This window comes from Alosa alosa, chromosome 10 (genome assembly GCF_017589495.1).
Source record: "Alosa alosa isolate M-15738 ecotype Scorff River chromosome 10, AALO_Geno_1.1, whole genome shotgun sequence".
Taxonomy (NCBI): domain Eukaryota; kingdom Metazoa; phylum Chordata; class Actinopteri; order Clupeiformes; family Clupeidae; genus Alosa; species Alosa alosa.
In genome coordinates this window covers 21,964,613-21,986,215 of record NC_063198.1, presented here as the reverse complement: position 1 = coordinate 21,986,215, position 21,603 = coordinate 21,964,613, and the positions used below count along the sequence as shown (strand labels likewise).

At 44.1% G+C, this 21,603-nt stretch overlaps 1 protein-coding gene across 3 annotated transcripts in view; it reads left to right on the top strand.

The window, feature by feature from the left end:
• The window catches only part of dstyk (dual serine/threonine and tyrosine protein kinase), a 31,929-nt gene that overhangs the window by 2,190 nt on the left and 8,136 nt on the right, over positions 1 to 21,603 (top strand). The window contains exons 2-8 of one of the 3 annotated variants that reach the window (XM_048254752.1): positions 3,303 to 3,712; positions 8,237 to 8,344; positions 9,119 to 9,646; positions 11,442 to 11,637; positions 14,128 to 14,366; positions 15,801 to 15,884; positions 16,086 to 16,262. In XM_048254752.1, coding sequence (XP_048110709.1) covers positions 3,303 to 3,712; positions 8,237 to 8,344; positions 9,119 to 9,646; positions 11,442 to 11,637; positions 14,128 to 14,366; positions 15,801 to 15,884; positions 16,086 to 16,262 — 1,742 coding nt within the window. Of the gene's footprint in view, positions 1 to 3,302; positions 3,713 to 8,232; positions 8,345 to 9,118; positions 9,647 to 11,441; positions 11,638 to 14,127; positions 14,367 to 15,800; positions 15,885 to 16,085; positions 16,263 to 21,603 lie in introns of all 3 variants that reach the window. The other 2 variants (XM_048254754.1, XM_048254753.1) reach the window with 2 other exon arrangements.

Here is a 21,603-nt window from a genome sequence, read left to right as displayed (position 1 = left end):
TTAGGGTAGTGTTTAGTATACATGTCAGCACGCTTTTCTGACAACCCTAGATAGGCAAGCAGACACTGATTTATGCCACAGAGCTTACCCTAGCTACCCTCAAATTGCAGGCCACAAAATTCCCACACAGTCAAAGTTGTTTTGAGGTTCCCTAAATCTCCCGATGTAACCCATATTAGGTTGACATCTGTGGGATGTCTAAGGATGGAGAATTATAGCATGGGGTTAGAAGAACCCATGGCCTTGGATAATCAGTGCTGGTAGTGCTGTGTTGTTATTGCTCTTTCACTGTGGTCAGTTCGAGCCACAGTGTGTGAAAATGCATGTAGCCTAGACATGTAGGCGTTTGAGTAGGATTGATTATCTCTCTTGCTCAAGACTGCCACTCTTTATTTGTATGCCTTTCAACAGTCCGGTCCTGTATGTTGGGAGGGCCTGATAAGTTCAGGCCTTTAGGAAATGTTTTGTCTAGAGAACATGTTAAGATTATGCCATGGGCTACCCTAGATGAAAATGAAGACATAGAAGTAGGCCTCTACAAACTCCAACTCTATATAGCACAGGTAAAACACTCTATATTTTCTGTGATGTGGAAGATATTACACACACACACACTTAGGCCAGTGTGAGATTTGAGCCCCTCATTTACTTGCCCAGAAAAGTCACTTTTACACAAAACTGTTAATTAATTTCATTTCAACTTGCCTGACATGCTCTTTTACTTGCCCTGTGCCAGTGGGCCATTGCATTGAACCCTGCACTGGACTCCTTTGGCTTTGTTGTGAACTTGGATGGTAAAGCTAGCAATCTTGTCTAACTTTGACCAACTGAAGCCTGGTTGCGATAAAGAGCACGAGCCAATCTCTTTTTATGGTGTCACATGCTCGATATTAGAGGCTGTGCATTGTGGTGCATCTCAAAGTGTTCTGCCTTCTCTGTCATCATATTATGATGAGGGTCTGACTGTACCGATTTTATCATGCAAGTGGAGGTTAGGACGCTGAGTGGGCAATATGGAGTTCAAAAGAAGGAAGATGCACTGTTGGGCTTTTTGTTTGGTCTGCAGGCCTGTTAGTGCAGAGTCTCCCAAAAGCACCAGCCTTTATGTGGGTGTTATTTTTCGGCAGCCCAGAGACAGCCTCCCTCCCCATTTCCCCCCTCCCGTTTCAGCACCCTGCAGATTTGGACTCATTCACGCCTGCAGGTAAAAACAAGTCATGGGTAGAGGCAGAGCTTTGGTGCAAGTGGCTGCACGTTTGTACCATGTTCAGGGTCAGCTGCTATTATGGACTAGGAGGGTTTGAATCCGACCCACGGCCATTTCATAATCCCATCTGATCTCTCTCTACCACTGGCTTCCCATCACTCTACACTGTCCTATCTTAATAAAGACAAAAGCCCAAAAAAATATACTGAGAGTGCAGAAAAGGTCACTCTTTTCTTGGATGATCTCTTCTGGAATATAGATGTTCAGATTAGAAACACTCTGTTGACACCCTGTTAATGGCAAATTCTGGTTAAGGGTAGGGTTCAGGTCTTTCTTCTTTTTTTAACTGTTCACTGCTCGCAAAATGCATAAAGAATACTGGTGTGTCCCAGTGAGCTGTGAGCCAGTGAAGATGATATTGTGGTCATGATAACCTGACTAAAAAGTTTATTGTGGTACGTACGTATACCTACAGAGAGGATGAGGTTAGTTACTTTCTCCGGGTGTGGGTGTGTGTATTTGTATGTGTGGTTTTTCTGACGTGTCTCTCCATCATCTGTAAGAGCTTTGTCGCTGCACAGTGAGAAGTGAGCACAGCATAATTCACTTTCCAATACTGTAGTGCAGATGGATTAGTAAGATCCGCAGTGCTTTAAATAAAAAAAAAAAACCCTACAGTGAGGAAGCAAAACAACAAGCAGGCCAGTCACAGATTAACGCAGGGGACTGTGTGTGTGTGTGGCAGGCTGTGTGAGAAGTGTAGCAGATAATTTTTTTGCCCTCTGTTCTTTGTTGTATACCCCCACCACCCCTTCAAGCACACTCACACTCACCAGCTGCCCCGCTGGAGGACTATGACTCAGCAGCAGCCCAGTGGATTAGTACCAGGCCTTGCGCATGAGCACAGCTGAAGGGCTGTTGCTGTTTTAATGGGGAGCGGCCCTGGGATGGGTCATGAGACGGAGCACCCCAGGACAGAGCGAACCCTCGCCACACACACACACACCACCCCTCACAAAGCTACTCAACAAACATAGCCCCTCTCTGCCTCACTCACACACTCTCTCACAGCCTGACTGCACTAAGCTGCAGGAGACGAATGTATAAATCACATCTCTACAGTCAGGATCAGAGGATGGAATGAGAATATGTTCCACTTGTTTATTTTCAGTGTCACATAAACAGTATACCCTGCTGTTAGACTATACAGTATATAACGGTAGCTGATGTAATCGCATGAATGACTACTCATCTAAATAAGGAACAAGCATTGATTTTATCTTGTATGTCCTCTAGTACAGATTACACATCGCCTTTAGTGGTGGAAGAGGTAACATTCTTTTGTGCAGTACTGCACATTAAGATATGAAATTGCAATGAAATTCCAATGTTTGATATTATTGCAATGTTTGATATTATCCTCTCGGTCTCAGTTTTAAATTGGCTTCTTCCTGTCCTCCTCCAGTTGCACCATCTGGGCACTGTTTATTGGACGTATTAAAAGCCTGGACAATAATTCAGGCTTCAGTTTTGTTTTGTCCATGTTCACGTGATTTTCACACATTAGCATCATCATCTGGAACTGTCTGTATAGAATTAGGCTCAGAGTACTTAATTACTGTTTTCCTGTGTGTGTTGTCGGAAATGGTTTTCATGCAGGCTGATAATTCAATGGACAACTTCCAGTTCCATGTTGATGATAATTTATAATTTTTTTGTTTTGCAGCCTTCTGCAAAACCAAATGTTTACAGCAACGATCTGTAGTCACTGAACTGAAGTTTAAAGTTCACATCTAGCAATACACGTTTGCTTCAAACGTTCATATCCGTGAAATGAATGTTGGAAATTGTCTGGAGGGATGCAATGGATTCCATCCATATCCTGTCCTGTTTCCCGGAGGCCTGTTCCTTTGTATAGCACATGCAGTTTTAATATTGTTTTCAAATTTGTCAAACATAACTGCATTTTCATCTGCCGTTCACTGACAGCCTGAATGTTCTTGTTTCTGAACACACAGCTAGGCTAGTGACTCTTCTGTCATGTTTCTGCTCCATGTCTGTGACTCACTCCTCCCTTCCTCCTCTTCCTTCACAGGCTTGCAGCTCAACTGCATCTCCTTCCCACGGCACGAAGAGGAGTACCTGCACGGCGTGGTGTCCAGCGCACCCTACATCCTCCTGCTGGGCCAGGACTGCCCGGCCCGCTACCAGCTGCTCAACTGCCTGCTGGGGGAGCGCCTGCTGCCCCTGGGGTCCGACGCGGGGTCCGCCTGTGGGGCGCAGGGCCTCACCTGTAAGCGGCGGAAGCTGTGCTTCACGCATGGGCGCCAGACGCGCCTCAGCCTGGCACTGCCCGGCCAGTACGAGCTGGTGCACCAGCTGGCGGCGCACTGCGGGCGCTGGGAGACTGTGCCCCGACAGGACCTGGAGATCCAGGAGGAGTGCGAAGACCCGGCGACCCGGCTGGCCGAGTTGGAGATCACACTGCACCACTCGCTGCTGCAGGTGAACATCTGGGGACCTTTCAGACCCAGGGCCTCTAGACCGAAAGTGTTTGATTGAACTTTGTTTCAGGAATGTTTAGAAGAGGAGGCAGGAGCTGTAGCCTAATCCTCTTGCTCAAAATCTATAAGTATATAATTATAAGTATATATATACTTTTTTGATCCCGTGAGGGAAATTTGGTCTCTGCATTTAACCCAATCGGTGAATTAGTGAAACACAAACAGCACACAGTGAACACACAGTGAGGTGAAGCACACTCTAATCCCGGCGCAGTGAGCTGCCTGCTTCAATGGCGGCGCTTGGGGAGCAGTGAGGGGTTAGGTGCCTTGCTCAAGGGCACTTCAGCCGCGGCCCACTGGTCGGGGCTCGAACCAGCAACCCTCCGGTTACAAGTCCAGAGTGCTTACCAGTGGGCCACGGCTGCCCATCTGGGCTGGGCTGCTCAGTTGTAAGAGCTGAAAGTTGTTCAAAGGAGCAGGGTGGAAAAAGGTGCAGGCTTGGCAGTGTTTCCAAGGCAAGGTCCAAGGTCCCGTGGAAATACTGAGCAACAGCTCTCAAAGTGGTCAGTTAGAATGTATGATGTCGTCTATTTGGACGCTAGAGGATGGAGTGTTTTAGTTCTTGTTAATTTGTTAAATCAGACCTCGTAGGAAACCTTTAGTTCATCTTGCTCTGTCTTGGGATAGCACCACAGACACTGATAATTTCCTTAACGTAGCTTACGCTGTCCCTCTTCATTGCTATCATTCAGGTAATCATATTCTCACCTCTGGTGCAGTAGCTGCTGATGTGAGGTATAGCAGGTCGCCACACTCCACGGTCGATCACCTCCACCCCTGACCAACATGAAGGGCTCGTCTGTCCCATGCATCAGGCATCACATGCTGCGCCAGACAGGCATAGCTAATCCCCGAGTCAAAAGGGCCTGGCTAAACCCAGCCCAGGCCTCCTGTCTCTCCTGACCCCAGGGCCCAGGCCAGAGATCATGCCCCCTGTCAGGCCAGGCAGGTCCCCCCCACCCCACCCCCCCAGGCTCCTGCTCCGCTTCCAGCACTGTTTCTACCAGGCAGCGGGAGCAGCAGCCCCCACTTACATAATGGGCCCCATCACTGCTCAGGGTCTGCTGCCTTTCACATGACCAGGGCACAGGCCAGTGTTGAGAGATAGAGAGACAGAGCGAGAGAGAGGCGGAGAGAGAGTTTGGCTGGAGGGCAGTGGTAGAGAGAAATACGGGAAAGTTGGGGTTGGTGGTGGGTGGGCAAAATTATATCATATTTGTGATGATGGGGTTTCCATGGCAGTGACAGTATTTATTTGGCCCCCGGGCATGGCTCATAAATACCTCTGCAGTTTGTCACAGTCATGGCCATTTTTTCCCCTTTCTGTTTTTGCATTTATTTTTTTTTCATTCTCTTTTTTTATTTTTCTATGCTTGTTTGCCTGAGCGTGCTGTAAACCGGCCGAATTGACGACCTGCGAGGCCCAGAAGCAATCCTAGAGATAGAGGCATCCTTTGCTAATCAGATCTCCTTCATATGCCTGTTTTACAGAGACTGCTAAATAAGTGGTGGCCTTAAGTCACATGCCACTGTAACTAACGGACCACAGAGATGCTAACTTAAGGGTCAGAAGGTAATGGTCCTGGACATGAGGATGCTATTGATCACTTATCTGACTTGTGTAGTAGCCAGACAGAAAGATCTTTGGTCTGTTTTCAGAGGCTGCTAAACTTCAGTAGGCCTTGATATACCACCTGAAATGCTTGACTGGTTTTCTTCCAAAAAAATGTTTTGCCAAAAATTGGATATGGATTTAGCTAACTGCTTGTCCTGAAAATATGTGGCAGTGGAATGTGAGATTTCAGTCTGTGGGAAATCCCAGGGAAGTTGAATCGGTCATCAGACTAGAGAAATTCTCTATATGACCTGAGTGTTGATCCAAACGGTAAAACTACCAAGTTGTGCTACAATGTTTTTATGATAATGTTTTATGATGACTCTGACCAACTCCAACTCTCAATGTAATTTCAAGATAGGCCTACATGTGATTTTAAGCTGCTCTCGTGGCATTTTGTTCATAACAAAATGTCTGTTTTACACTTGTGAGGTACCACATCTGCTCTTCTCAGCATTGATTGGTAATGCCTCGCGTAAACATGCTCTTCTTGCCAATATTTGGGTGGCAATGGAACACATGTACGGCGAAAAACAGTAATACTGCAAAAACGTCATCATTCTCTGGGTGGACATCTGAGTAAAGCTGAAACATTGCTTCACATTGTATGTTGCTAATCTTTAGCTCTGAATGAATCATTTCATTGTGTCACACACAATTATTGGGCTGAATATATGAATAATACTGCAAAAACATGCTAGCTGACTGAGAAGGCCCAGGGCCTGATTCGGCACCTGCGCTATCCTCTCCCGTGTGTTCTCTCCAGAGCCTTGATATCTTGAGGAATCTCTGGTGAGCTGAGCTCCCTTCCCCTTTGCACGGTAGTGCTTGACTCATTAGTGGAAGGGACTCTTTGGTAAATAAAGGCTCCGAAGCTGTCACACAGCTGCTACATTCACCACAGCCCTGCTAAGTAAGACATGGGCCCCTTTTTGGCTAGCGGATAATGAACTCGCTAACACGCTAATTAGCCCACCCTCCTCCCCGTTAATTCCTGGTCCTCTCATTTCGGCCAAAGTGCACTGTAAGACACCATGACAGACATCTCCAGTCCTGTCGATACATTTTTTCGGGTTCACATTTTTAAGGCCACCTTACCTCCACCAGCAAACCAGTAAGCTGTGGTTGTTTGCAGTAAGAAGATAAAAGAAGATTGTGCTTTTGCCTTACTTGCCAACAGTAGGCTGGGACATCTCTGGAGCAGGTCTCGAGGAAATGGCTAGTGAGCTGCCCTTTATTAGTTAGTAGCCAAGTCCAAACTGAAGCCCTCCCCAACCCCCATCACACTGCCTCTTAAAGAGTAAGCAAGTCGGCCATCGGTGAAACATTCAATTTACATGCCAAAAAGAAAGGAGCCCTGGTATGTGTTCGTCGAGAGCAAGGGTGTGACGGGGAATAAAAATAGATGCACAAACAGGCTGTCTTGCCTGAACCGGTGCTTTCTTTTCATAAGATGCAACGTTAAAAAAAGGTCAGATTGTGGATCCCAAACAGCCTGGGGATGGGTGTCTCGTTGGACTACATTTGAAAATGGACTGCTTTCATTGCAAGTCAAACATGCTATTTATTTTTGATTGGTGGCGAACAAATGTTTGCAGGCCATCTTTGTTTCAAAGAGACTCCTCAGTTGGCTGGTGCTCGTGCCTTGGAGACGGGACTGACTGTCTCTTTTGTGCCTCAGTGTTAGTCAATGCTCTCTGTCTGTGTCTCACTCCCTCTGCCTCTCTCTCTCTCTCACACACACACACACACACACACACACTCTCTCTCTTCCTCCACTTCTATCTCTCTCTCTGTCCCCCCCTCTCTTTTCTCTCATGCACTGTCCCACTACTCTCTTGTGTGTGCAATGTCTTACACTTTCCTTCCATTACTTTCTTTCTTGGTCCTCTCTTTCACTTTATCTCTTGTCTTTGTATGCTCTCTCTCTCTCTGTCCTCTCTTTATCTCTTTACTTCATGTCTCTTCTCCCCTTAGTCTCAAAGGGAGACAGAGAGCATGAGAGCCGTCATTGGAAATGGATGGCAAAGCAAAAACATTTTGCCCCGTCTTGAGAATTTTTTGCCCCAAAGACATTCCCATGAGAATTGAAATAAGGTCAATTTGGAATCTCTCTCACTCTCTCTCTCTCTGTATGTGCCTTTTAGATAAGCCCTTCAGTAAAATGCAGATGGTAGTTTTCATTCCTCAAACAACCAATCAATTGTGGCAGACAATATTCTGTCATAAGTATTGAAACCATTCAAGAATAAGGCTACTATTCATAAGTGCTGCTTGTGACAGAGATCAGTGTGGTTACAGTTGAAATGCACGTTTTGGATGTTTACACTGGAAATCATGTTGGTCATGGGTTGAAAGCAGTATTTCCTGCCGTACTCCTGAAATGTACAGAATGCATTCCATTGTTTTAGGAGATTTCCAGCTTACATATTTTCAATATTTCTTATACATCTGTAAGTAAAATCCTTTTCATCAAATAAGGACTGATCTCTGAATTCTGTTAAATGTATACTGGTCTGTTACACTGCCGGTCAAAAATAACAGATCAAATGGACTTCCATCACAGATATTTCATAACTATGGCTGAATTCCTTCAAACATATCAAACATTCAAGTCACTCCAAGTAAGAATCTCCGTTTGAAGGGTGTAAATGAAAGCTAGCCAGACTTGGCATGACTGAAAAGGATGGATATCCCTGATTCCGCTGCCCTGAATTGATTCTAGCAAACCTAGTCTAGGCGAGTATGATCAGAGTAGAGCTCAAAACAACTCCTATGGTAGATGTCAATAAATATGACGTGTTGGGTGGGTGTGTGTGTGTGTGGGGCTCATTGTTTTGGGAAAGGAAGGATCTTTGCAAAGCGGACCTGCTGCTGCAGAAGGACTCTCGGGAAGCACAGAGTTGGTGGGTCAGGGAAAGACAGGAAGAGAAAGACCTAAACAAGACAGGACAACAGGTATTCAGCCTATACCTTATAACTAGATACAGCAACTAGGACATGCAAGGTAGACAGTGCATTTATCACATTTAAATCTGTTGAGAGTGGACATTTTTGGGGTATTGTGACACAGAATCTTGAATTTCCCCTGGGGATTAATAAATCTATCTATCTATCTATCTATCTATCTATCTATCTATCTATCTATCTATCTATCTATCTATCTAGAACCCTGCACGCCGCAAACCAGCAAATGAGACGTCCTGTATGTGCGCTGAAAACCCCCTAGTATGCAAATACAACTGCCATTTTCAGTTCAAGCTGAAGTCTTTGAGGAAGTATGGCCACATAGCTCGGCAGAGTCATTTATAGACACACACAGGAATATCCACACACACTTCCAAGCGTGCCTTCACACATAGAGTGCCTTGTCCGTCTGTGAAGCTTGACTCATCTTCTGGGTCAAAGGTGTCCAGTTCTTCTCCAATCAGAGGTCTGTCCTCTTGCAGGGTTCAGTTCGATTACAAATAATTACACTAAGCAAGCCATGATATGATTTAACACTATCAGACGGCTGTGTTATAATAGGGTTGCACATGAACACTGTAGACAGGACCTCAGGGGCAAAGATTGGATACATTCACTTAGGCATTCGGTGCTCTCAGCACTTTTTCTCTTGTAACTTCATTTGCTTTTTTGAAAATGAAAGCTGCTGCTCGTCTCTCTCTCTCTCTCTCTCTCTCCCTCCCTCTCTCCCTCCTAACCTGGCTGTTCCCTTTCTGCTTTGCGTAGGAGGCCAAGATCATGGTCGTCCCGTGCCCCGGTGTCCAGCCAATTCAGGAGGCGCTGGAGGATTGCTCACGCAACATCATTCCCATCATCATCTATGCCCTAAGCCAGGACTCGCTCACCGCTGAGCAGGTGGCCGACCTGCACAAGGTCCGAGAGACGCTCCCCTACCCCATCTGCTTCGTCCGCATGCCCTCGTCTTTGCTGTCGCCCTCGTCCTCCTCCTCGCCTTCCTTGACCCCAGAGGCCTCTCCCGAGTGCACACGGGCGGGCGATCGGGATCGGGAGCGGAACCGCGAGCGTAGTGGCCTGCACGTCCAGCTCCTGTCGCTGGGGTTCCTGGGCGGCGGCGCGGAGAACAGCTCGAGCGGCTCGGCCCCCATGCCCCAGAGCGTGCTGGGCGAATCCTTTGAACGGCTGCACCGGCTCCTGGGGCCCTTCGCCAAGCAGGTGCTGCAGAACCAGCAGGTGGAGGCGGCCAACATGCTCAACGGGGTGCACTGCCGCTGCCTCGACCTCTTCATCAACCAGGTGAGATGGGGCCTCGTCTGGGACAGCTTAATCACACTGAGCTGAGCGCTATGCTCATGGAAATGACCACGAGGTGGGAATCGAACCTGGGTCTTCAAGGATTGGGAGACTAGTAGTGATGTAGGTGACACTAGTGTGAGGTGGCTCTGTTACAATTCACAGTGCAGTATGGAGAAGTTTGGTGTGTGAGAAGTTTGGTTTGTCAGAATAGCCTGTGCTCTCTGACAATCAAATTGTTTCCTGACCGTGTGTAGTGGCTGCCTTTGTTGTGAAGACACACCAGGTTAAGTGGTGGATGTTCTAAAAGTGCAGGTGGCATTGGAGGGAGGTGAAGGGCGTAGTCATTTTACATTGATATTTTTACAGGTGGGGTAGTGGGGCACAAGTTAATTGAACTGGTAGGATTCCATTGTGGCTCTTGGCATGTGTTGCTATAAAGCATTCCTCAATGCCTCATTATCAAGGACACCCTGATCCTGATAGGAGTTGAAGATGGAGTTTTGGAACACGTTTGGGCAAGCAGTTTTGGAAGGCATAAGCAGACACACAGATACACAGATCTGATTAAGTTCCAATGTAAACATCCATTCAGGCATTGAAAGGTCTTTTCATTGATTCACTATTTCATTGATCAGAGCACAAAGTCAAAGACCATCACTGTGCTCATCAACAAAAATGTGTTTGTATTGTTTGTGTTGCAAAGGAGAGAGCTACTGCATACTACACATTTGTAAGTCAATATGTTCACAAATGAGCAGACAAAAGAGCATGGAAAGATATTAAAATAGAAAGTCTGTGAGGTAATCTCTAGGACTCCCATAATCAGAGCCAGGCCGCAGTAGTGTCATATTATATCTTTAGAGCTCAGGGGCCGTATTCACAAAGCCTTTTATCTTACCACTAGGAGTACTCCTAAATCGCACTAAAAGATTTTAGCTAGGAGTTTTCTCTTAAAAGTTATTCACAAAGCCTTTCAGACCTACTCTTAGTAAGGAAAAATGACAACTCCTAAACTAAGGGTGAGTCTTTGTTGCTATGGATGACGTCATTACTCATGCACGAGCTTGACTGAAGTGACCACATTGATTGGCTGATGATTGTAACGCGGGAATGTTTCCAAACACCTCCTTTCCGATGATGAGTGACAGGTGACCGGTCGGAGAATGCATGCGCTACACAAGTAGTGCGAAGGACGGAAGATGATTAATAACTGAATAAAAAGGGAAAGAGTAAGGCAAAACAAATAGCCTATAGCCTAATGAAACATAGGCCTACGGATTGATGCAGTATCTTTGCCTATGCCTACGTTTGCAAAGAGGAGAACATTTTAATTTGATTCACAATGAAAGGTTACATTTAATTTACATGTTGACAATGAGTAGTTTTGGTTGTTGTTGGTGGCGGCGTTATTGCACCCCTTTTATGCCTACAATGCAAAATTGTTCCCTCGCGATTAGAAGCTCCTGTTGCCGCAAACGCATTTCAAAACATTGCGACGTGAAATGCCGCAAAAAGCTGTTTGTGAATAGGTCTTCTTGACTTCTTTTAAGCTGTCCCAGACTTAGGTGCTACTTTTAGGTCTAAAATGCTTTGTGAATTACTTTTAGTGAAAAAAATTAGGAGTCCTAAAGTTAGGAGTGACACGCCCATTATTTTTAGGAATTGCTCTTAAATTCGCCACTTAGGAGCTACTTTTAGCCTTAATTCTTTGTGAATACGGCCCCTGATCTACACTGTGAGCTTATTTCTGACTTTCCCCTGGACTATGTGTGTGTTTGTGTGTGCGCATGGCCAGGCTTTTGACATGCAGAGGGACCTACAGATCACGCCGCGGCGGCTGGAGTACACGCGAGAGAAGGAGGGCGAGCTCTTCACCTCGCTCATGATCATCGCCAACCGCAAGCAGGAGGAGATGAAGGAGATGATCGTGGAGACGCTCAGCAGCATGAAGGAGCAGCTGCTGGAGGACGCTGCCAACCTGGAGTTCACAGGTCCGGGGTCACGGCAGGGTCAGATGTCAAAGAGTGTGCTCAAAGTTGACACTTTAATCTTGGAAAATGGTTTTATTGCACAGCATCAAACCTGTTTGAGTGGAAGCCTTGTGCAGTTCAACTTCAAAGGCACATATGGAGAGGGGAGATGTATATAAAAATAAAAAAGGTTTCCATAGAGATGAACTGCTTTTGAATGATTTTCTCGTAATGAGAGAAAATGAACTAAAAGGCTCAGAGTGCTACTAGGAGACTTCAAACAGGTGCTCTTTTGTTGTGGGTGCAAGGAAGGTCAAAAAAAGAATGTAACAAAGGCACTCTGTTTAGAAAAATATATGAAAAAAATAATTTTATGAAATTAATGAACATGGCAACTCGTTTGAAAGCACAGTCATAACTTCGCTGGTGCCATTGTGTCAAACAAGAGAGCAGGGGTTACCCAGCCTGTGTTGTGTTTGTTATGCCTTCAGCATTTCTGAAAACTCCCCATCAGATACCAGACCTTTCACAGTTCTGTGAACCGGTGAATAAAACTCAGGAGAGGGCGCAAAACAGGAAACAGGAAACAGGAGAGGGAGCAAAAAAAATGGGGTGAAAAATAAAGGAAAGGGGGTATTTACAGAGCTGTCTCTCAGAGGGCATGGTCCAGCAGTATGGATCGGACTCCTGAGCACACACTAACTGAGTCAAGGGGAGGGGAGACAGACTTTCTGGTGGAGGAAATTGATTTCTGTTGTTCTGATGAATTGGTGTGCGTTTGATCCTCACAGCCGTAATGACAAATGAGAACTCAGTTTACACTGTGGTCCTCATGTGCGGTCCCACTGGGCCCATACGGTCCAGCTCAGCCCATTCATTAGTGTCCACGGGATCATGTCCAGTTCAGTGACGCTGTGCTATCCAGTGGGAGCCGGGCCTGTCGACCGAGCCAAAGGAAGCGTTCCTGTGGGGCTGGACTTGAATATTCTCTAATGATGTAACTCCTACAGAGTTCAGACACGCTCATGCGTGAGTAAACCGTGCCGCTCTGCTATTACGCAACTCAAGCAGCATCGTGGGCTTTCCCTTCTCCTAGCCCAACTCTTATCCAGCCAATCAGCTGTGTGCTGCAGCTCAGCAAAGCTTAGTTTTTTTTCTAGCAATCTCCTCTGGTCTTCTCTATTGAAACCAAGTTACTGGGGATGAAGTGTCTCTAAAGCGTGTTAAAAGAATCAGGAAACAAGTCGGCATGTGTTTTGACAATTACGTCACACATTTCGACACTCATAAACACATACACACGTGTTGACAACACCGAGGCTGTGTGTGGGCGTCGAGTTGTGATGTGTGAGCGGAGGGTGATGCTGTTTGCTGTAAAGGAATGGAAAGGACTTGTCCAGACTTCATTAGTGCAGATTGGCAACTCGTGGCCCTGTGGTAGGACCCATTCAGGCCCGTTCCCATGGCAACAGCCCAGACTATTTAGAGTCTTTAGCTGAGCTGATTTGATAACTTTCTGAGGGAGAGGGAAGGAAAGGAAGAGAGAACGAGAGAGTGGGAGAGGGAGGAGTGGACGCGGTGGAGGTGAAGTAGTGAAAAAGAGGACTTGTACACAAACCTCCCAAACAGGTGTTTGTTAAAAAGCTAACTGGCAGGACCATTGATTTTTGGTTTTATTTGACAGAATAAGATTAAGTGTTACTTTCTCAGTGGAATTGTTCCTCTTCCCACTGAAAAATTGTTCCTCTTTTTCATTTTCAAAAGTTATTTCTTCATTTTTTCAGACAATGAAATGAGAAATATTACTTACACACACACACGTACCCCCACACACACACACACACACACACACATACATACTGTACATATACACACACACACATGCACACACACACAGGATGCAATTCACAGCCGTTCTCAAGAACCTACCGGTATACAGTATTTAGCCTAAGTCTTTAGTATTTCACAGTTTAGTATTACACAATATCACAACAACATTTGTAACCCTACAATGAGAGTTTTTATGATGGGCACTGAACTAAATTATATTTTAAAGACCTCTTTAATGCTCTTTTTTGCACATTTTTTTTAAACAAAGATAATAATCTTTTATGATCATATTTTATCACACATAAAACAATGAAAACATAGTCAATTAACAACTAGATGAGCAGTCTGGACTGTCCAGAATTCAGACCTATAAATCTATGATTCGCACACTCCTGGCTAGATTGATTGACTGTTATGCACACTTTATTATCACATTTCATTATTATAACAGATAATTGTGTGGTAGTAGCAGGCTTCACTCAGTTTCTTATTAGAGTCAGTTTCTTTCTTAGAGTGCTTGGCCAAACGTATAAGTGACATTAAGGAAGAAAATAGGCCGCACTTGGAAGGCGCTAAGCCGAAATGCGTCTGTGCAATAAACACATATAAACAAGTTGTATACTTGTATACTGCTCAGTCTTTACTCATAACTTACTTATTGTTCTCATTCACTCAACTCAGATATCATTGTAACTCCAAACGGGGAGCCCGTGGCCTCCAAGGACATCAAGTCGTGCATCCAGCAGATCCAGGAGCTGATCGTGGTGCGTCTGAACCAGGCGGTGGCCAACAAGCTCATCAGCTCCGTGGACTACCTGAGGGAGAGCTTTGTCGGCACGCTGGAGCGCTGCCTCAACAGCCTGGAGAAGTCGCACAATGACACCTCGGTGCACAACGTCACCTCTAACCATCTGAAGCAGGTGCGCACACACGCACGCACGCATATGCAGGGCTTAAAATTCATTTTTCAAAATGGGGGGGAATTCCCCCCTTAGGTTATTCATGTAGGGGGGATTTACACAATTTAGGGGTCGATTCTGATACCAAGTCAAGAATTGCGATTTCAATACTTCGATACTTTTTTTAAAAAAGTGTTTGATTTTGGGGCCCCCACCACCCTGACGTCATCAGTAATATATACTGTAGTGGGATCATTCACAACAGTGGACATCCTAGATTCTGCTTGACTCTCTCCACACACACAAACACACACTGAAAATGATAGCTTATGTGATATGTTTCTATCATATATTTTTGAATTCATATAGAGTGTATTTATTTAATAATGCATTTTTTTTTTAAGTATAGCATTTTACTAGTAATTACTAGTAGCTAAACATATTTAGTAATTTGAATGCCTCATATTGACGTTTAACCTATAACACTTAGGCATATCTTTAATGTGGTGTGTAGGTCCAATTGAGTGCACATTGCTGATGAGTAGGTGTAATTGAGTGCCTGTCACTTTAAGAAAATACGTGAGAGTAATTCTATGGAGTAATTAGCCCCTTCAACCTGACGGTTTTAGGCTATAGTAAGCTAGTGAATAAAAGTTGTGCATAGTGCGGTATGTGTATGCAAATCATTAAGTATTTCTATGTCATTAGATACAATAAATGTTCAAAAAACTAACATGTCGAAGACAATCTTTCTGGGATCAAGTGTTGACGTGACCCGAGCTAGCAGGATAGTTACCAAGGAGCTCTTTCCAGATGTAAAGTTTGCCATGGTAGCGTGAGCCTATTTTTGTAAAGTTTTAAAGTGGTTCTCTCTCTCTCTCTCTCTCTCTCCGTGTGCCGTCTGCATGAGGCTATGTTCAATTCAACTCGGTAGTTGATCAGTCCGGTCAATAGCACCGCATTCACGCCACTTAATGATTGGCTATATTAACATCATCAGACAGGCTGTAAAAGTGTATGCGGGAATTTCTCGCATTATGATGGCTAGAGTTGCGGGACTTGAACAAATTATGCGCAAGACCCGCAATCCCGCAGTGAAATTTAAGCCCTGCATATGTACTACCAGAGGACTGCTTCATTTAACAAAAAGGGAAAATATCTATTGCTAATTATTCATTTGATTCCATGTAAGAGATGGGGTTCATTTAAACATCTTCATCGAGTTTCATAATTCAGTTTCAGCGAGTAATTTTTAGTATGAATGAATAAGAAGTGGTGGTGTACTTTTTGCTGTAGTTTTGCTCCATTTTGCTCTTTTGCTGCTTTTTAAGTCGCACACAATCTCTCTCTCTCTCTCTCTCTCTCTCTCTCTCTCTCTCTCTCTCTCTCTCTCTCTCTCTCTCTCTCTCTCTCTCTCTCTCTCTCTCTCTCTCTCTCTCTCTCTCTCTCTGTCAGATCCTGAACGCTGCCTACCATGTGGAAGTGACGTTTCACTCTGGCTCGTCTGTGACGCGGTTAGTGTGGGAACAGATCAAACAGGTAACCTCAGATGCACATTATGTTCAGACAAGTCACAGAAACCTGATCAGCAGGTCAACATAATTAAAGTCTGTGTGCCCTGCCCTCATTCTCAGCCCTCTCTCACGCTTTTCATTTGGCCCTCTCACCCTGTATCTCTCTCTCTTTCTCTCTCTCTCTCTCTCTCTGTCTCTCTCTCTCTCTCTCTCTCTCTTTGTGTAGATAATCCAGAGGATAACGTTTGTGAATCCTCCGGCCATCACTCCAGAGTGGAAGCGTAAGGTGGCTCAGGACGCCATCGAGAGCCTGAGCGCGGCTAAGCTGGCCAAGAGCATCTGCTCCCAGTTCCGCACCCGCCTCAACAGCTCCCACGAGGCCTTCGCCGCCTCACTCCGACAGGTGTGTAGAACCACACACACACACACATGCCAGTACCAGTGCCATCTCTGTGTCTTCTCATCCCTCTCTCATGATCAGTCTCTGTCTTTACTACTTTTCTCTCAGCAGTGTGTGTGCACACTAGTGGGTTCATATCTTTAAAAAACCTATTGAGTTGGAGTGCTGCCTGGAACGATAAGTCTGTTGAGACGGTGCTCTTAGGTTGAGGGCTTGATCAATTGTAAATATAAGAAGATACCTAGGCACTCATCAAGTGAAAACATTTAAAATGCCTTTATTTCATCGGCAGATCAATTAAAAAACACTTTAACGTGTTTCGGCTCAAAAGCCTTCGTCAGGAGTGAACAATCTCTGAGACAAGTTTGTTTAAAACATCAATATGAGTGGGTGAACTCTATCCTGTAGTCGGCGTTTAGTCCTGCCTACATTGCATAAAGGACATTCTAACTTGTAAATAACAAGGTGTTTTACAGTTAATAAAATGTTTTACTTCATATGTTTTGTCTCCATGTGTATCCTAAAATTCTTTGCAATTAACCACATTAGGGGGGTGATTACAGGGGAACGTTTAACCCTTAAAGGTGTAGGTTTTTGAACATTCTAAGTTCCGCAACAATTGAAGGTTCTAAAATTCTATGTTGAATTCAATGAACCCAGATATTCTTTAGAACGTTAATTTCCCAACATTCCCGTCACACCGGTGTGATGGTACTCCTTTAAGGGTTAAAGCTAAATATGGGGGGTTCCAAAAAAACATTTCTCAAAACAACATTGCATTGTAATACTGTAGACTCCAGTTTTTCCTGATAATGTTCTTAATGTGGTGTGCTTCTGTACTAAATTTCGTGGAAAAGAAAACCCTTTCAGAGCCCTGTCTAGAACTCTCACTTTCTAAAAGGGACTGTTGATTTAGATTTCTTGTTTTATTCTTAGCACTTTGGAGGACTGTCTTGTAACCTCTCTGAACAAATCTTTTTTCCATCTCTGTAGCCTTTGTATCAAAATCATTAATTTCATCACAAATTCTTCTAAGCCTCTGGAATTGGCCATAGGGTATGTTATCCTTAAGGTGTCTAGGATGAAAACTTTTGGCATATAAAATGGTGTTACGGGAGGTAGGCTTTCTATAGACAGTGGAATGTAAAAAACCTTTCCCATCTTTAGATATTTCCAGATCCAGAAAACAGAAGTTTGTCAATGTCAATTCCACAGACAATTTTGATGTTTTCATTTGTGCTATTAAGATATTCATGAACAAAAGTTCAGATTCAGATCCGGCCCACAGTAAAATTACATCATCTATGTACCTGCCCCAATAGATTATCTTATTGCAGAATGAATGTTTGGTGGGATTAAATACAAAGTCTCATTCCCATTTACCCATATATAACCCTGCATAAGAGGGACTATAGCAAGCTCCCATTGCACACCCTTTTGCTTGTCTGAATAGGCGATCTTGAAAGATGAAGATGTTAGGATTTAGAGTCCTAGAGAAAATGTACAGGGGGGCTTTCTGTTTGCGGTCTCAAACTCAACAAATATTCTAGTGCTTCTAACCCTTCTTTATGTACAGTTGAGGTGTAAAGTGACTCCACATCCATTGTAACCAAAATAGTATCTCGCCCTATATTACCTAGTTCAGATATCTTATTAAGAACAGCTGTGGTGTCCTGTGTGCATGCTGGAAGTTAAGGTAGTATGGGTTTGAGAAAGTAATCAATATATTTGGAGATGGGTTCGGTAAGGCTATCGATACCTGAAATAACTGGTCTTTCAGGGGAGTTTCCAGATTTTTGTGTATCTTTGGGAGAAGATAGAAAGAAGTCAGTTAACACAAATCCAGTTATTTCTTGCTTCAGTCAAAATTGTTTTTAATTCCATTTTCAAAGTTTCTGTGGGATTGTACTTGAAAACTTCATAATATTCTGGATCATTTAGTTGTGTATTAGCTTCTTCTGTGTGTTTCTCTTTTCTCCAGACTACAACAGCCCCTCCTTTATCTGCCTTTTTGATCACCAAATCATCATCTTTCATCATCTGTTCAAGTGCACAGCGCTCTTGCTTTGACAAACTATGGTACATAGGCATGCTTCTTTTCTGCTGATACAGGTTTTCAACTTCAAAATCCACTTTCTTAGTAAAGTATTCAAAGTAGCATTTAAAGTAACAGGACAAAAGGTAGATTTCGGCTTAAAAGGAGCCTTGTGGATCATACCCTTTTAACATGCATCTTCCTTATTCAGTTAAGTGCAGGGTCGCTCCTGGCAAATGAGCCAGGGATTGTTCCTTGACCTGTAAAATCCAGTCAATTCAGACATGTTTTGGATATTATTATTAGACAGGTTTGATCTCCATTATATTCATCATTCAACCTATTCTAGCCAGATTTGCAGATTTTTCATGCAAAAAGCCTTTTTGTCCTCTCCATGTTCCTGTTGTGGGCAGCCAGCTCTGATTGTCTCCATCTCCTCCCCTAAACCACAGGCATGCTACGCATTCCAGCGTCCAATAAGACGGCCTCGGCCGGCCGGAGTTTAGACTCAAGCACTTTGATCCCATTGGTCTCAGTAGAGAGCCGTGCTTATTGTGAAATCACACGTGATTGGAGAATGTGACTTCCGCCAAGAATAAAGACTAGCATTATGTATGTATATGTGTATTAGAGGGGGTGCGTCCAGAAATTCCCCTTGTCCCTAGGCCTTTTCACACAGAGATCCCGCTAAATTTGCGGGATTTGTTTTTGTTGCCGTCTTTTTTGTGTCAAAGCGAGGTGAAAATTTGCCGGCCTGCTGATCTGTTCACATGATGCGGCATTTTGGGGAGCCAAAAGGCAGGATCAGCTATAGTAAATTAAATTGTGACGTGCAACAGGGGGCGTGTAGAGTGATAGTCGTAGGCCTTATGCGTGCGTTGGGCTTCAGATACAGCAGGTGTGTGATTTCAAAAACCATGGCGGGAGAACCGACTGCACTTTGGTTAGCTTGCATTTGCATTGCTGTTGCTGTTAGAATGTTAGATTCTTGCGATAGATGTCTTCAGACAATAAAAAGTCATTTGGAAGGGAAATTGAAGAGAAGAGTTGCCCTTGCGTTCGCCGTGATTTCCCTTTGAAAATCAGAGGTTCACAGGGCTACTGTGGCCTTGGTCAGTGGCGCCGCCAGCCGTAATCCTATAATGACTGTGCGTTACAATTTATTCATGAAATCATTCAATATTACAACAATAAAAAATAGTTTGTGTATTGTCTTAATTGAAACATGCTTCGCGCACAAATGATAGCCTAGGGCAAAGAGAATGGACATCTCAACATAAGGATACATTAGAAAATGATGATTGGTGTAAACTTTGTCACACGACGTGATAAGCAGTTCTGGCGCTTAAAAAACGCAACGTTCCATTGAGTCATAAATCATTTAAGCGTAGGCCTAGTGCTCGTCATGAAAAGAAAACAGCAGCTTAATATTTTTCAGGTGTTTAACAGTAGGCCTAGGCGCACTGTTAGCAGTTATGCCGAAGGCAGTGAGATTATTAGGCATTGCATCCTGTCACTCTGTTTGGAACATCGCAGTTCGGGTTGATAAGATTCAGTTAATGCGAGTATAGATCGTCTCAAAGTTTGGGACAACCAAACAGCTGTGTAGGCAAAGCAAATCCTAATTGCTAGGTTACCATAGCTGTCTTTTCTCTAGGCCTGGGCCTATCGGAAATCGCGACATAAGCTCATTGGTTTCTTTTTTCTTTTCTTTCTTGTTCGCGTGTTGGGTAGTGAAGCGATAATGCATTTAAAGCAGTAGGCCTACATAATGTGAGCCAGAGCCGCTGCTCTGTATAGGTATTCTGTCCCACCCACATTTGCTAAACTACTAGCGAAGTAGCCCATCATCACAGACATCACATGCATCACAAGAAAGAGCTTTTACTCAGCTTTTAAACGATGTTAGTGGTTAGTTGTTGTGGTAAACGGTTCGAGAGAAAAGTAACTTTAATTTAATCATACTTTTTGCGCCCGTCTCCCTACCCATTCATCTTGGTGGAATACTTCGCGAACTTTACCTCAACACATGACAAACCATATATCAGAATAAACAGCAGACCTTACCGAACACAAAGGTGTAAAGCATGCCCCTGTACAGTTAGCCATTCCAGAGTAATCCAGTTTTAAATTTGCAGCAATGTCTTTATGCATGTCTCCAACTTTGCGGTTCTTAATAATGTGTTTAAACTGTTCAATAGGTCTACATGATTTTATAACAGGCCAAATACAAAACAAATGTTACAAACATCGCCTAGATATCTGTAAGCTCTACAATCAGAGGATATACATATAGGGCAGACAGACGCTCATGAGTTCATGCTTTGTTTTTTCGCTGGATTTTAGGATAGCCTATTATGGCAACTGATTGCATTCAAAGCTACAGTCAACTCTAGCAGGCATTGAATGACTGGAGACTTTGAATGTATAGATTGACATAATGTGCTGTCTCTGCTATTGCTGCTTTTGATCAGTTAGATTTTTTTGCAGTCTCCTGTGGTGGGCTGGACATAGCATCGAAATGCCCGCCCAGACTTCCCTTTCCGCCTTGACCCATTCACACTGGTGCCGGAACGAAAAAACTCGGCAAAATGTCTAGGGGGCTTGGTATTAAATTTGGCGAGACACTTTGTCCCGCCGTTCCGCCTCGGTCTATGTGAAAGGCACAGTCGTTCCGCGATTCTGGTACATAAAATCGCGGAGATTTCGCCAGTGTGAAAGGGCCTACTGTAATTAGGAGTTGAGGAGGTGCGAGACATTGTGGGTGTAAAGCAGCTCGAGGCAAACGTGTACGCATGCACACACACACACACACAGACGCAAACACACAAATGTAATCTCACGCTGTCTGGTATCAGTCCTTCTTTTACCTGTAATGAGAATGTTTTGCTAGTTAAGTTTGCAGTTATTTCTGAGTTTATTTTTGATGCTTTTGATGGTTCTTGAGATAGGGGGAGGCTAATTTGATTGCATTTTTTATATTTAGAACCTAATGGATCTTGAATGGGAGTGGGATATTTTGTGTCTGAATGTGGGTCTGTGTGTTCACTGTTAATATGAATGAGGGTATTCTCTTTCTCTCTCTCACCCTCCCTCTCTCTCTCTCTCTCCCCTCTCTCTCTCTCTCTCTCTCTCTCTCTCTGTGTCATGTCATCTGATTATGAATGTTTGATCTGATTGCTTTTGCACATGCATCCCTCTGTGTGTGTGTATGTGTGTGTGTTTGAATAGTTATTGAATTAGGATTTGATCTTCACATGAATATGCGCTTTACCACAAAGCTTCTGAAATATCATATAACATCATCAT